The sequence below is a fragment of the Labeo rohita genome, chromosome 7 (assembly GCF_022985175.1).
Source record: "Labeo rohita strain BAU-BD-2019 chromosome 7, IGBB_LRoh.1.0, whole genome shotgun sequence".
NCBI lineage: Eukaryota > Metazoa > Chordata > Actinopteri > Cypriniformes > Cyprinidae > Labeo > Labeo rohita.
The window spans coordinates 19,216,527-19,232,262 of NC_066875.1; the positions used below are offsets into that span (position 1 = coordinate 19,216,527).

General features: G+C 38.8%; 2 protein-coding genes across 2 annotated transcripts in view; one reads left to right on the plus strand and one right to left on the minus strand.

Moving 5' to 3' along the window:
• On the plus strand, positions 1-10,029 carry traf6 (TNF receptor-associated factor 6). Its single transcript, XM_051115382.1, has 7 exons — positions 1-93; positions 759-1,057; positions 2,159-2,309; positions 2,776-2,934; positions 3,299-3,370; positions 3,499-3,576; positions 7,384-10,029. The coding sequence occupies exons 2-7, from the start codon at positions 759-761 to the stop codon at positions 8,251-8,253; spliced, it is 1,629 nt and encodes a 542-aa protein (XP_050971339.1). The 5' UTR covers positions 1-93; the 3' UTR covers positions 8,254-10,029.
• LOC127168476 (proline-rich protein 5-like) overlaps positions 9,236-15,736 on the minus strand; it is an 8,703-nt gene continuing 2,202 nt past the window's right edge. The window contains exons 2-9 of the mRNA XM_051115384.1: positions 15,250-15,319; positions 15,076-15,156; positions 14,951-14,999; positions 14,777-14,834; positions 14,601-14,692; positions 11,830-11,970; positions 11,647-11,746; positions 9,236-10,386 (exon numbers count right to left, since the gene is read on the minus strand). Of these exons, the coding sequence (XP_050971341.1) occupies positions 10,127-10,386; positions 11,647-11,746; positions 11,830-11,970; positions 14,601-14,692; positions 14,777-14,834; positions 14,951-14,999; positions 15,076-15,156; positions 15,250-15,319 (851 nt within the window). The 3' untranslated portion in view covers positions 9,236-10,126. The remainder of the gene's footprint in view (positions 10,387-11,646; positions 11,747-11,829; positions 11,971-14,600; positions 14,693-14,776; positions 14,835-14,950; positions 15,000-15,075; positions 15,157-15,249; positions 15,320-15,736) is intronic.

The window sequence follows — 15,736 nt, forward strand, 5'->3', positions numbered from 1 at the left end:
ACGAGGGGAATTTGACCCAGTGACGTTGAGCTTATGCGCTGATGTTTGGATACAGGAAGCTTGTAGTAGACAGCGAGGCCGGACCGAGGCAAGGTATGTAAATTAAACCTATTACACATAACGTTTATCGGTATTCGATTCATATGTCACATACCAAGATGTTTGTGGTGCTAGAACAATAATGTCAGGTTAAAAAGTGTGTTTTCATTGGCGGCTTTAAAGGAAAGTTGCTGATGTAACCGTCGGTTGTGACTAGTTAGCTGATTTCGACTCTTAACTCACTTCAGCCATGAATTTAGATTAAAGTTTACATTTTAGGTAAGTTTAACCTGTTGAAATGTATATATTGACGTTTACGCTGTGTGATATGGGTATTTTGGGCTACAAAAAAGTAACTTTCCAGTGGTTGAACGAGAAAAGTTTCTCCCTGAATTCAGCCCCGCCCAGCAGAAATGCCCGTGAGGAAACAGTTTGAAGATGAATATATCACTAGGCCTGTAGTTTGTCATCCTGTGCCTTTTCACTTTGCCATCAATATAGTGGAAATCACCCTAATGTGTGATGTCTTACCACATCCTCTGTGCATTTAAGACTTTGAATGAATACGTACGTGGTATCTGTAAAACCTAGAGGTCAGTTTCTGTGTGGTAGGCAGCCACACAGAAACAGGCAGATTTGTTTGTTGATACTATGTGTTGTATGGATGATTATGTGTTATTTTCACTCATCAACATAACACTCTCTTGATTTGATTACAGATGGCTTGCAGTGACTTGGATAAGCCTAGCCTTGATGATTTCTACTATGATACTGACAGTCCCAGTTGTGCAGCAGCCATGGAGAAAGAAACCGATTCATATCTGAGCCCGACAGAGAACCCCTCCAATATAAGTGTCTCTGCTAGTATCCCCCCAGACCAGCAAGGCTATGACGTGGAGTTTGACCCTCCGCTAGAGAGCAAGTATGAGTGCCCTATCTGTCTGATGGGTCTTCGCTCTGCGGTACAGACACCATGTGGACATCGATTCTGCAACTCATGCATCAAGAAGTCAATCAGGTAACTTTAAATGTAGTTGTTACTTGTTAAATTCACCCTGTTCTGAATCTTGCTGTGTCATATCTGAAACAATTACTTCTTAAGCTAAATGATCAACATAATCCAAACTTTTATGAAAAAATGCTGTACACAATCTTATATATGCCTTCTGTCATTCTATTTGTAGTTTACACTTAAGTAAAACACCTTTTAGTATAATTCTACCCCTTCAGGTTGTGGTACACGTCTTTCGGTTTGAAATCTTTTTTTGTTTGTTTGTTTTCTTTTTTGGTTTGATTTGTTTTTTGTAGAAAAATCATGTTAAAATGCATCAGATATATCAGACTTTTATGGAATTTATTTAAACAGTTTAATTCTATGTTTATTTGTACATCTCTCAGTCTTCTTTGTATTGCCTTGCATTATAAATTTTCACCCCACAGTAAAATTTACAGACATTTGATCATAAAACTAAGATAAGATTTAAAACATAAAAAGTTTTAAATATTATCTTAGATATATTATTGGGAAATATGGGGTAATAGATGATTTACAATACAAGCTATTAGAGTTTCATCTTAATATATGGCCATATAAATACCAAACTTCACCAAATGAATGTAAAATTGTTTAAATTGTTTTTTCTCCCTCTTCAGATATGAGCTCCATATATATATATATATATATATATATATATATATATATATATATATACTGTAAGAGCCACAGAAGCCTGGTTTATCAAATAGGATATTCAACAAAAACACATGTATTTATAGTGTATATTTTATGTATTTTTATTTTTTATTTTATTATTTTGTCTAAAGTAGAGTTGTCAGAAGGTACCGAGTTCGGTACTTTCGGTACTGAAATTTTAAAAATGTCCATTTCCCGCTCACATTTGAGCGCTGTTGAGCCCATTTTTAAACATCGCTGATTGGCCATAGTGTTCACGCGCTCAACAGACACGACTGCGATTGGCTACATTGATAAGCGCTTCACTCCCCTCACCGAGCGCTCACACATAAGATGTTTAAAAAAAAATCTAACTTCTGTCTTTTACTGTATGTCAAGCTTTACAGGGATTAAAAATGTCAACTATAACTTCCTATTTTCTGGCAGGGACACAGGGCAAAAATGTCCAGTTGACAATGAGGTGCTGCTTGAGGAACAGCTCTTCCCTGATAACTTTGCCAAACGAGAGATCCTCTCACTCACTGTCCGATGTCCTAATGCAGGATGCAGTGATAAAATGGAGTTGCGCCAACTGGAGGTACATTTTGAGGTTTGACATGGTAAAAGATTTTTAAATATTTGTGCTTGCAAAAAAAAAAAAAACAAACCTGTCAGGCAAGTCAAACGAAAAATAGTGTGCATGCTTATTATTATTTGCAGGCAGCACAAAAAAAGTCGGCCTGATTTTTTTTATTTTTTTATTTTTTATTTTTTTAATTGATCAACAAGTATTTATCTGCCAGCCAGACAATCTGATAATGCCAAAGCTTGTAATGATCTCCTTAAGAAAACTGTAGTGTTCTTTATTTCATATTCAGGATTTCAACTTAAAATCTTGTTAATTAAAACACATGGATATGTTATGTAACAACTCTTCAAAGAGCAAGACATTTCAAAAATGCCATTTCAAACCCATTAGCGTGGAATCATGAACAGGCTTGCTAAATCGCAGTTTTCATGGTGGCAACTTGTTTAATTGTGTTATTACATTCTCTTTTCCTCAGAAACACTCGTCTCAGTGTAAGTTTGCTACAGTGCAGTGCCCTCAGTGTCTGGAGTCTGTTCGTAAGAGCCATCTGGATGAACACAAGAGCCAGCAGTGTTTACAGAGGCTTCTGACCTGTCCTGACTGTGCAGAGAGCTTTGTGTATGCTGGCAAACAGGTAAAACCCATTGTTTTCTGTTCACACACTGAATATATTTAGATTTGGTTGAAGTGGTTTTAAAAGTAGATCTATTATTAATACACAATTAGCTTCTTTTTTAGATTTTCAGTTCATTTAAATTTTTGTTTAGGTTTCGCTTAGTTTTTTTTTGTTTTGTTTTTTTCCCAGTTGAATTTTGCTTTAATTTATTTTTATTTCTGTATTATTTTTTATCATAGTGACAAACTTATTTTATTTTAGTTTTAATTTCGTTTATTTGATTTTAGCTTTATTTTAATTAACAAAGAACATTTGAAAAGATTTAGTTACCAATAACACTGTCTAACATTAATGTCTGAAACATTTGTTTTCTTTTGTGCAGATTCATGAACAGATTTGTCCTTTCGCCAATACAGTGTGTGAATATTGCGACATGGAGCTTATTCGGGATCAGGTGTGTCGGATGATTTGTTACACATATGCACATTACTTGAGACACAACAGTAATTTATTCTTTTTGATATTTAAAATTATTCATTGTGAAACTATGAAGCTAAATTAATCTGTTATTATTGGTTTCAGTTGGCATTGCACTGTGACACAGACTGTCTGAAAGCTCCTGTAGCTTGTACTTTCAGCACTTTTGGTTGTCGGGAAAAGGTGAGCCATGAAATTCCTGTTGCATAACACTCCAAAAACATACTGACCATCATCCTTTTAGTAAACCTTTTTTTACTTATATTCACCAAGGATGCATTAAATTGATCAGAAGTGAGAGTAAAGACATTCACAGTGTTACAAAAGAATTTCAATTAAACGCTGTTCTTTTGAACTTCTGGTAAAAATGTATTAGTTTCCACAAAAATAATACTACTTAAAGGAATAGTTCATTAAAAAAATGAACATTTTGTCATCATTTACTCACCCTCATATCATTCCAAACCTGTATGGGATTCTTTCTTATGTTAAACATAAAATAAGATTGACAAAACCCACCCAATTCCTACTCAAACCTAGCCCAATCACATTTTGGAGTGGGTCCCGTGGTAAAAAACGTGTTCCGGTGGGTAAAATACACATTTTTGGGTGGGGTTTCCTTGGTAAAATTCGCATTCCAGGGGCTAAATATCACATTATTGAGGTCACGTCAACCCACAGACACTAAAAACAACCCACGGCAACTGTGTTAAAGCAGCACAATCAGCAACACTGCTTGATGGTCCTCATTGACTTGCCTACTGTGGAAGTCAGTGGAGACCAACAACTGTTTGGTTCTTCAAAAATCCTCAAAATGTCTTTTGTGTTCAAGATAAATAAAGAAACTCATAATGAGGATGAGTAAATGATAATAAATTTTTCATTTTTGGGTCAACTATTCCTTCAAGGCATCCTAGGTATGGTAGTGGGTGAGTGTTTTGTTCAACAGAAAGAAGTCCAATAAAGCGCTTCCATCCATAATAAAAAGTGCCTCACACTGCTCTGAGGGACGAATAAGGCTGCGTTTACACTAGTGCGTTTTTGTTTTAAAACGCATAACTTTTGCTACGGTTATGCCTGTCGTAAAACGTGAAAACTGAGACTTTTGAAAATGCTGCAGGCACCGTTGGCGTGGCTGCCCGTATTCGAACTGCGCATCCTTCAATCACATTTATTCATACAGCTCTTTTTAACAAAACAGGTTGTGTCAAAGCAACTTTACAGTATTAAATAGGACAATAGTGTGTCAATAATACAAAAGTTCCATGTTGCAGCAAAGTCAGATTGCCGAGGACTCTGGTTCCTGGTTCCTGTGGTCTTGCGCCGACAGCCGTCTAGGTAATAAGTTCCTCATTGATGGTCCGTCTCTGGGGCTCATCTAGTTGACATGGTCCCCACTGACATTCAGGGATGTAGAGGTCATCTCTAGGTGCTTATCCACCATCTGGGCTGGGTACGAACTGGATCCGGGGGACGGCAGTGACCCTCTGATTAGGGCTGTGATGGTCGCAATGACAACCACGCCACCGCGGTCGTTGATTGCCACCGGCAGTACTGCATGTGACGTCACACAATCTATAACAAGCATAAAATACGGCAACAATTATTCTGCCGTGGCCGTGTTTAGTGTCCCCGCCGGCAGCAGCAGCTGCTGGAAGAGATCCGCGTTCAAACGCACAAATTAGGCTAAAGCTTGCAAAGCTCCGGGAAAAGTAATTACCATAAATGTGTCGGGGGGGAAATAAGGAGATACTTTGAATGAATTATTAATAAACTAGTGGTTTCTGAGCCAGTGTCGCAAAGACGATGATCCTGACGGCCTTTAGAGAGAAACGCATCTCTACGGATTTTATAATGAAAGAGTTTTTGTTTTTGATTTGAATTTTTTTGTTTTAAAGTACTAAAGTAAGCATTTAAAGCTTTCTATAGATATATTTATCCTGACTGTAAGGCAAGTATTCGCTGAGATTCATTTCTTTTTTTGTGCAGCGCTTCTGTTCAACACCGAGACATCAGAAAGCGCATCTTGTTTGTTTTCTTTTATTTTTTACAAAAGCACAACATTTTGTTGATATTGTGAGTGCACGCAAATAAAATTAGACCCTTTATAGTTCCGGATGATATATTACGCTTACCTTTATGAGTAAAGATTATGGTGTATTTAAATTTTTTTGCAAGTGATTGCGCTGGAGCCTGCATATCCTGCGCATTTTGCTTCCACTCTCCAACAAACGATTGTAGGCGCGTAATAGTGTGCATTTATCTAAGTTAAACGCTTAAAATAAAAATTGTGATATGCTTTAAGGTTTTATTTTAGGCAAGTCGTGATGATTTGAAAAGGCAAAACTGATCAAACGTAGGCTGTGATCAACTCACTGCCTACCTCTGACCACTTGGTCTTTACTGTAAAAAGCAAAAACCTTAATTTAACAAACAAAAAAATGTTTCAAACATGTTTCTAAATTAACTTTATAAATAAACGAAAAGAAATATAAACATCTTCCTAATAAAAACAAAACTGAGCTATTTTAATGGATGCAACAGTGTAATGGGAAAGAAAGAGAAAAGACTCCAGTCGGACTCGGGCCGATAATTTTGATGAGCCGTCGGACAAGGGTTGGGCGAGGTTGTTATGAATGTATGCAACAAATGTTTGTTTAATATTTACCGTTCTTATTTTGGCTACTTTCTTATTTAACTGTATAATTTCTTTGATATTTACCTTACGCACGTTTATATTTTTGAGCCTCATTTTTTATGTTTCAAAATTATATATATATATATACCTCAACACCACGCCACCGACGGTAGTTGGTCCATTACCACCGCAGTGGAAAAAATCTGCCACCGTCACAGCCCTACCTCTGATCTAGATACTGACTGGATCTGGTGGCTACGGTGACCTTGGAATAAGAAAGAAACAGACAAATATTAGCGTAGATGCCATTCTTTTTCCGATGCAACAAGTACATCAGGTGTTATGGGAAGTGTTCCCATTTCTGGTTGACCTAATTAATGCAGCCTTGGATTATAGAAATGAGTTATGTGTAGGCCAAGTTAAAGAGATGGGTCTTTAATCTAGATTTAAACTGACAGAGTGTGTCTGCTAACAGTGTTAGGTAGATTGTTCCAGAGTTTGGGCACTAAATAAGAAAATGATCTGGCGCAGTTGATTTTGATATTCTAAGTATTATCAAATTGCCAGAGTTTTGAGAACGCAGCGGACGTGAGGGACTATAATGTGATTAGAGCTCACTCAAGTACTAAGGAGCTAAACCATTCAGGGCTTTATAAGTAATCTATACAATGTTTAATAGGGATCCAGTGCAGTGTTGACAGAACTGGGCTAATATGGTCATACTTTCTGGTTCTAGTAAGAACTCTAGCTGCTGCATTTTGGACCAGCTGGAGTTTGTTTATTAAGCGAGCAGAACAACCACCCAATAAAGCATTGCAATAATCTAACCTTGAGGTCATAAACGCATGAATTAACATTTCGGCATTTAACATTGAGAGCATAGGTCGTAATTTAGATATAATCGCGCTACGCATTCGTCCTACGTCATCCGCCCGGAACGGCTTGCACGCATGACAGTTAGCGCAAGCTAGAGAAAAGTGTTTATAACATTTTAAATATACATATTTTCCTTACAAAAATGCATTGATTCACTACAGGAGGCCTTTATTCACCTCGCAGAGCCATGTGAGGCACTTTTTATTATGGATGGATGCACTTTAATGGACTTCTTTTGGACTGTTGAACAAAACACCTGCCCACTGCTATTATAAAGCTTGGAAGTGCCAGGACACTTTTTAACATAATTCCGATTGAATTTGTCTGAAAGAACAAAGTTATATACACCTAGGATGCCTTAAGAGTGAGTAAATCATGGGCTAATTTTCATTTTTGGGTGAACTAACCATAATAGTAGTGAATAGTAGTGTATAACAGAAATGTCAAACCTTTTTATTTCTTTGGAAATGTTACAGATGCCAAGGAATGAACTAGCCCAGCACATGCAGGAATTTACACAGATGCACATGCGTTACATGGCTGAGTTTCTGCGCAGCCAGACTCTCAATAGCTGCCCAGTGCCGTCAGTCGCCACCCACTCTTCGTCAGACGAACGTGGTGCATCTGCTCGAGCGCCAGATTCTTGCCAGTGTAGGCAGGAGCTGATGAACCTGCGGGAGACGGTATTAGAGCTGGAGGGTCGGCTGGTTCGTCAAGATCAACAGATCCGGGAGCTGTGCATCCACAACGAGACACAGAAAATCCAGGTCACAGATTTACGCCGAAAGCTGGGCACACTGGAGGAGGCCACCCGGGAGCTGGAAGCTCAGCAGTATCAAGGCATCTACGTATGGCGCTTGGAGAACTTCTCAGTTCACCTTCGTAGCCAAGAAGCCGGTCAACCCATAGTCCTCCACAGCCCGCCTTTCTACACGGGTCGGCCGGGTTACAAACTCTGCCTACGACTGCATCTGCAAACTCCCAGTGCTCCTCGCTGCTCCAACTACATCTCACTTTTCGTGCACACTATGCAGGGTGAGTTTGACAGCCAGCTCTCCTGGCCCTTGCAGGGGATGATCCGACTGTCAGTGTTGGACCAGGTCGAGGGGCAGCATCATGTGGAAGTGATGGAGACCAAGCCAGACCTGCAAGCCTTTCAGAGGCCCACTGTGCTGCGCAACCCCAAGGGCTTCGGCTACGTCACTTTCCTGCACCTACAGGCGTTGCGGCAGCGTGGGTTTGTAAAAGACGACGTGCTGTTGGTGCGCTGCGAGGTCACACCACGATTCGACGCTAGCCTCAGGAGGGAAGGGGTCCAACCTCGGGGGTCCGAACCTTCACTTTGAGTTTCTACATTGCTCCTTCCTTCTTAAGTTCTCATAGACACTGCTGAAACTAGGAAAATGCGGCAAAACCTGTACTTTCTCAGACTCCTTATGGTACACCAGGCTTAGTAATGGTGGTTTTACATAACTCGCATATCTGTTTGGAAGTGTTTTAGATACACTAGCAGTCAAAAGGTTTGGAGCAGTAAGATTTTTTTATGTTTTTTAAAGAAGTCTCTTCTCCTCACCAAGCCTGCATTTATTTGATCTAAAGTACAGCAAACACAGTACAATTCTGAAATATTTGTACTATTTAAAATAATATTTTAAAATGTAATTTTTTTCCTGTAATCAAAGCTAAATTTTCAGAATCGTTACTCCAGTCTTCAGTGTCCCATGATCCTTCTAGTATGCTTTCTGTTTGAATAGAAAGATCCAAAGATCAGCATTTATCTTAAATAAATTATAGAAATGATAGAAATTAATACTTTTATTTAGCAAGGATGCTTTAAATTGATCAAAAGCGAGGATAAAGATGATAAACATTTATAATGTTACAAAAGATTTCATTTTTAGATAAATGCTGTTCTTCTGAACTTTCTATTAAGCAAAGAAACCTGAAAAAATTCTACTCAGCTGTTTTCAACATAATAATGTTTTTGTTTTGTTTTTTCTGAAGAATCATGTGACTGGAGTAATGATGCTAAAAAATTCAGCTTTGAAATTACAAGAATAAATGACATTTTAAAATATATTCAAATAGAAAATGGTTATTTTAAATAGTAAAAATATGTTCAGAATGTCACTGTTTTTGCTGCGCTTTGGAGCAAATAAATGCAGGCTTGGTGAGCAGAAGAGATGTTTTTAAAAAACATTCAAAACTTTTGGCTGGTAGTATCCAAATGTTTTTCCAGAGTGTTTTAGTGCAATCAATGGACAAACTTATGTATGATTAGTATCACAAATTTCACTGAATGTCCTGTCAACCAAGCTAAATGGTGTCAAAATATTTTAATGGTGCTGCTTAAAGTGTTAGCCGTCAAAAATTCTTTTAATGATACTACATTCAACTGCAATTTGTTTGCTGCCTAATCTGCCAATTTTACAGTAGATCCTGTGAGAGGAAAGAGAACATTTTTGCTTTTTTTTTGACATGAACTATGCATTTTCATTTATTTGACACAATCTGAAAATTTAAAGTGTAATTAGTACAGAGCAGCACTGTTTACTGTGATTATACTAAATGTGGTGTTTTGTGTTTATTAACTTCATAAATGGCTTAAGGTGCGGTTACATTGGCAATGAAAATTGTTAAGTGATGTGTGAAGTGTAGCTCACAAAGAATCCCTTTCAATCCAGGCAACTTTCTGTTTGTTAATGTAGTGAATCTGCATAACCAGTTTAAACTTTACCTGAAATCTTTCGCTCTTGTGCGAAATTCACATTCACTTGGATTTGTATATACATTACTGGATTTTATACCATAACAACGATAAAAGTGATCGCACCTTTAATGCAGATGTTTGTGTCACCTGAAAGTTGTCAGCTGCTCCAAATCTCTGAAAGGTGCAGAACATAACAAGCTTTGTCTCAAGACATAACACATTTATTTTTTACTTAATTTGTTCCCGATATTGCTTACATATGTGAATGTGTTCTATTTGCTTCATTGAACATCTCATAATCAGATAGAATATTTGATGCACATTAATCTGATCATTGTATTGACACTGGAAATCTGACATATATTTCATATAATGTTCTTTTTTTCACTCCAATATACATTGCTCAAATGTTGATATTTGTCTTTATAAATTATTGTTAAATGTCAGATATTTTCTGTCTTTCCTGCACACTCAAATTTCTCACAAATGCTTTCATCACATGGCAGATTTCAGAGGTGGGTTTTAGTCACATCTATAGTTTCGGAGTTGTCGTCCATTCCACTATATACCCTGCTAGTAACAGTGAGCAGCTGGATGTCAGAATGAGCATTTGTCACGCTATGACGTCGTAGGTTTCCCACCCGCTCAAGGTACACTTCCCCTTCCTGTTCTACTACAGGGGACAGCAGAGAGCTTTCAGAGATGTAATGAGTAATCCTGATCTCAGGATGATTCACTTGAGCTCTTGTGGTGCTTTGTTCAGTGCAGCCTACGGAAATGTGAGAAAGTCACAGATTTGTAGGCAAATTTAAAGGGGTTGCACCCTTCATGACATCCTAAACCTCCCAAACCTTCATGCATGGAACACAAAAGAGTGATTTTTTTCTATTAACAGCTCACAAAAAGAGATGATTATGAATGAACAACTTAAAGGAGAAGTCCACTTCCAGAACAACAATTTATAAATAATGTACTCACCCCCTTGTCATCCAAGAAGTTGAGTCTCTTTCTTCAGTCATAAAGAAATTGTGTTTGAGGAAAACATTTCAGGATTTTTCCCCATATAAGGGACTGCTGTGGTGCCCTGAGTTTGAACTTACAAAATGCAGTTTAAATGCGACTTCAAACGATCCCAGCTGAGGAGAAAGTGTCTTATCAAGCGAAACGATTGATTATTTTCATTTAAAAAATACAATTTAAAAACTTTTTAATCTCAAATGCTTGTCTTGTCTTGCTCTCCCTGAGCTCTGTGTATTCTGGCTCAGGACAGTTAGGGTGTTGAAAAACTATCATGTATCAATCGTATTTTCTCCCTCAACTTCAAAAATTATTTCATCCTACATCGCTGCAGAAGTACCGAACCAGTCTTTGCAAAGTGAACATGCAAAGATCATTAAATACCCTTAACAAAAAAGGTAAAACAGCGATTATAAGATGATTTTGAATTTGACGGAGAACATGAGATGGGAGTTTTTCGAAATACCGGAACAAAACGGGTTTGGGAAGAGCAAGACAAGACGAGCGTTTGACATTAAAAAGTATATGAATTGTATTATTTTTATGAAAATAACCAATTGTTTTGCTAGATAAGACCCTTCTTCCTCAGTTGGGCTCGTTTACGCATTTGGGATCATTTGAAGCCGCGTTTAAACTGCATTTTGGACGTTCAAACTCAGGGCACCATATCAGTCCATTATATGGAGAAAAATCCTGATATGTTTTCCTCAAAAGACATAATTTCTTTATGACTGAAGAAAGAAAGACAAACATCTTGGATGACAAGGGGGTGAGTACATTATCTGTAAATTGTTGTTCTGGAAGTGGACTTTTCCTTTAAATTTCTGTCAGTTTAATTTGGATCAGTCATGTGAATTTGGAACAACATGGGGCTAAGTAGTACAATTTTGGGGCAAGCTAACACTTGTTTTTGTGATTGAGGAAATGGCAGAATTGTGTAAGCATGAAATGACACCAGAATAATACTTTAGGCTCAGATTAAACTATAAAGAATCAATGTTGGTTTTCCTACTTGTGTGTCTGCAGTTCCATAAGTAGGGTGTGACCACTAGCGCCACCAGACTCTCAAGTTGGCAATATTCCTTTGATGGTCCTCTGGATTCCTGAATTCCCTACACATACACAAGAACACACATGAATAATAGAGATGGTCATACAGATGGCCATTCAGCATGGGTTTGTGGTTAACATTCACCTGTAGCACAAGCAGCATCTGTGTGATGGATGCTGGGATGAGAGGCAGATTCTTGCGCAGCAGGTCACCCAGAGAGAGCTTCATTAGGACCAGATCCCTGAAGCCGAGAAGAGCCATCTGTCTCACTGTCAACTCCTGCCCCTGCATATAGGAAGAGAGAGAAATGGAATACGTTTCATGCAGAATCAATATACACCACAATTAAATTAACCTCAGGGGGGGTTAAACACTATTTAAACTCACCATCTAACACTTCCCTATTTTACAATCAATTTAACATTCTTCATTCTTAGTGTATGGTTTTCAATACAAAAACTTAAGTGACATCCCATTCCTAATCCATAGGGTTCGATATGATGTCGGTCCACCCTTTGCAGCTATAACAGCTTCAACTCTTCTGGGAAGGCTGTCCACAAGATTTAAGAGTGTGTTTATGGGAATTGTTTACCATTCTTCCGGAAGCGCATTTGTGAGGTCACACAGAAGTTGGACGAGAAGGCCTGGCTCTCAGTCTCCACTCTAATTCATCCCAAAGATGTTCTATCGGGTTGAGGTCAGGACTCCGTGCAGGCCAGTTAAGTTCATCCACACCAGACTCTGTCATCCATGTCTTTATGGACCTTGCTTTGTGCACTGGTGCACAGTCATGTTGGAAGAGGAAGGGGCCAGCTCCAAACTGTTCCCACAAAGTTGGGAGCGTGGAATTGTCCAAAATGTCTTGGTATACTGAAGCATTCAGAGTTCCTTTCACTGGAACTAAGGGGCCAAGCCCAGCTCTTGAAAAACAACCCCACACCATAATCCCCCCTCCACCAAACTTTACATTTGGCACAGTGCAGTCAGACAAGTACCGTTCTCCTGGCAACCGCCAAACCCAGACTCGTCCATCACATTGCCAGATGGAGAAGCGCGATTCGTCACTCCAGAGAATGTATCTCCACTGCTCTAGAGTCCAGTGGCGGCGTGCTTTACACCACTGCATCCGACGCTTTGCATTGCACTGGGTGATGTATGGCTTGGATGCAGCTGCTTAGCCATGGAAACCCATTCCATGAAGCTCTCTGTGCACTGTTCTTGAGCTAATCAGAAGGCCACATGAAGTTTGGAGGTCTGTAGCGATTGACTCTGCAAAAAGTTGCCAACCTCTTCGCACTATGTGCCTCAGCATCCGCTGACCCCGCTCCGTCAGTTATGACAGATGACTAGTCATATAACCCACCTATGCCATGCTTGGTCTCTTTGAATTCGTATTTTGATGATCTAAAAGATGGTGTAAATTAGATGTTGATACCTATGCAACATATTAGTGTTTTAAGAAACCTTAGTAGTTTTTGCATCAGCACCCAATCGAATTATACATATGCAAAATACCATGCACACGGACAAAGAGCCGTAAACTTTCCCTCCGAAGGTGAAAGTTACCATTGGTTTGTGGACCTCCTGGAGGCGCAGCCTCCAGAGAGCTTAAAGGCAAACGATTGATCGCCTCCCCCTTCTTCTTCTCTCTTCACTCTCTTCACTCATCTGCAACATCTTCCGATTGCTGCCCGTGTGGAGGAACCCACGGGGAGCCTGAGCCAGCACAGGGCATGCCCGGCGGGCCCGACAGGCCCTAACATACAGAGCTGTGGCTCTCGACCACAAAGAGCCAGACATTTCCACTCAGCCCTGGAATTCATCTTCATGACTCGCCTCAGTCAGTCAGTGGTTCTTTTAGAACCTAAGGAGATGAGCTAGAACTCTTCAGGACTTCCCTAAGCATGCGCCAGGCCTTGCGGCCTTGTCTTTCCTTTCCCCAAAGGATCACAGGACTTCAGCTGGGTCCCTCTCAGCTTTTGGTTCTTCTTCACTTTTCACACGGGAAGAAACTCCCAGTCACCATCAAGTCAGAACATCTTTGGAATTCATCACTCTTCAGACCCGGAAGAACGTGATTGCAATTCCAAAACACCACTGCTCCAAACCATCAAGACTTTCACCTGAGACTGCATTTGGACACTTGTTCAAGGACCAAGGCAATGCAAGTATCGTACATTTAACTAAACAAACAGAGTTTTAGTATAAGCTGTTGACAGCACCGATGGTTTCACTCAGTTGGTTAACTGACTCTTTCCATAGCTTCATTTCCTTGTCTCTCTCTAACTGCTTCTCACTGACCATTCCCCCATGTATGAGTGATTTTATGTTCGTTGGTTTAGATTAGTTATGTGTTAGTCCTTCGTTAATAAAACTCTTGTGCACAAATTACATGAGTGTTGATTCTGATTCTGCCTTGCAAATTAATGTCCCTTTATGATTCCGATTTGAGCTACGTGCTCTAATGCAATGGTACTTTAAGAAAGTTATTTCCTGTGGCCAAGAAAATATAATTTCTTAGAGTTGATATAAAGATTATACTGAATTTTCGCTGGGCGAACAGATTAGTTGATGGAAAAGTAATTCTGCTACAGTTACTACTGGCAGCTGATATAAATAATTGTAATTAATCATAATTAATTGTAATTATTTACACACATTTCCCTTTGAGCTAAATCGCGACAATATATACATAATAATTACACAGAGTACACACACATATACTAGGCAAACTCAAACTTTAATTTTGTATGTGATTAATCACGATTAATCGTTTGACAGCCCTCTCAGCAATCTCTAGTCTTGCTGCTACGCGTTTGATGTCTCAAGTAAGTGCAGACTTCATCTAAATGTTCACATTTATTATACTAATCAAAAAATTTGACAAGGAATGTCAAGTTCACAAGCACATTTACCTGCAGAGGATATAAAATAGCCTGCAAAGTGGGCAGAATCTCAGTGAAAAACCTATCCCACAACTGGGCCAAAACTAGAAGCTGTCTCTCTTCTAAGACAAAAAAAAAGAGATCATGTTAAAGACCTGTTATAATGATAGACACAAACAGCAGATTCACCACATCTTGTGTCTCACCTTCATGCTTCTGAATCTCATCCAAAATGATTGATAGACCTTTGGTCAAAATCTGATTCTGCAAACAATCAAGTGAAGCAGTGTTAACAAGTTTTCTACCAGTAATGCATTTATTTTTAATTTGTTTTACCAGAAAAGAACACTGTGGCTGTGGGAACTGATATGCTAAAGCACCTGGAAATACTCTTTGATAAAGAAGCCCATATCTGTCCTTAGAAGCCACCTGCATGAATGAAAGCAAATAGCTGCTTAATGTAGTTATTACACATTTAAAATATTACAGCTAGTTTAGTTCATACCTGGTGTTTTCATTCAAGCAGTACAGCTCATTTGGCTGTAGTTCCTCTCCCTCGAACACCTTAATAACAGCAGTGTAGATGCTATAGAAGAAAGCGTTAAAGTTTTTTTAGGGCAACAGAAAAACAACAACAACAACAACAAGAACTTGTTGACATTTCAAAAAATGTCTATACTTATTTGTAAGTGCAGTGCTGGGACCCTGCAGGAGGATGGTGTCAGTGGTGAGTGGAGCTGAATGGAGGTCTGTTAGAACATAAGGGTTCAATAAATAAACCTTTAAAACTTTAGATTCTGAAATGAAGAAACAGAGCTTTCATTTTAGTAGCTCATACATGACTGGCTGCTATGTCAGTTCACAGCAACTAGGCCATTTCCAGGTTTTTAGAACTGTGTGAAAGTAGACAGGTGGATCTGACACATTATCTACTTCCTGTGGTACACCAACTTCCTGTTACTAACTGTCCTGTTCTGTTTACATCTGTTCACTCATTAACCTCAAATCAACTCAACACTTTGTATCTTGTTCATTTGAGGATCTGGCTCACCGACAACATATGAGAGTGATACAGCAAAATCCGTTCAGAAAAAAAAAAAAAAAAACACAAATGCTTAAAATAAGTCAGAGTTGTGGCACAGTGGATTGTGCAAATGGAAAAGATA

Excerpts from the sequence above, each read along its gene's own strand:
- traf6 (XM_051115382.1), top strand. The coding sequence starts at position 759 with ATGGCTTGCAGTGACTTGGATAAGCCTAGCCTTGATGATTTCTACTAT. Across the intron at positions 1,058-2,158 it reads TGCATCAAGAAGTCAATCAG|GGACACAGGGCAAAAATGTC; the intron begins GTAACTTTAAAT and ends ATTTTCTGGCAG. Across the intron at positions 3,371-3,498 it reads TGGAGCTTATTCGGGATCAG|TTGGCATTGCACTGTGACAC; the intron begins GTGTGTCGGATG and ends TATTGGTTTCAG.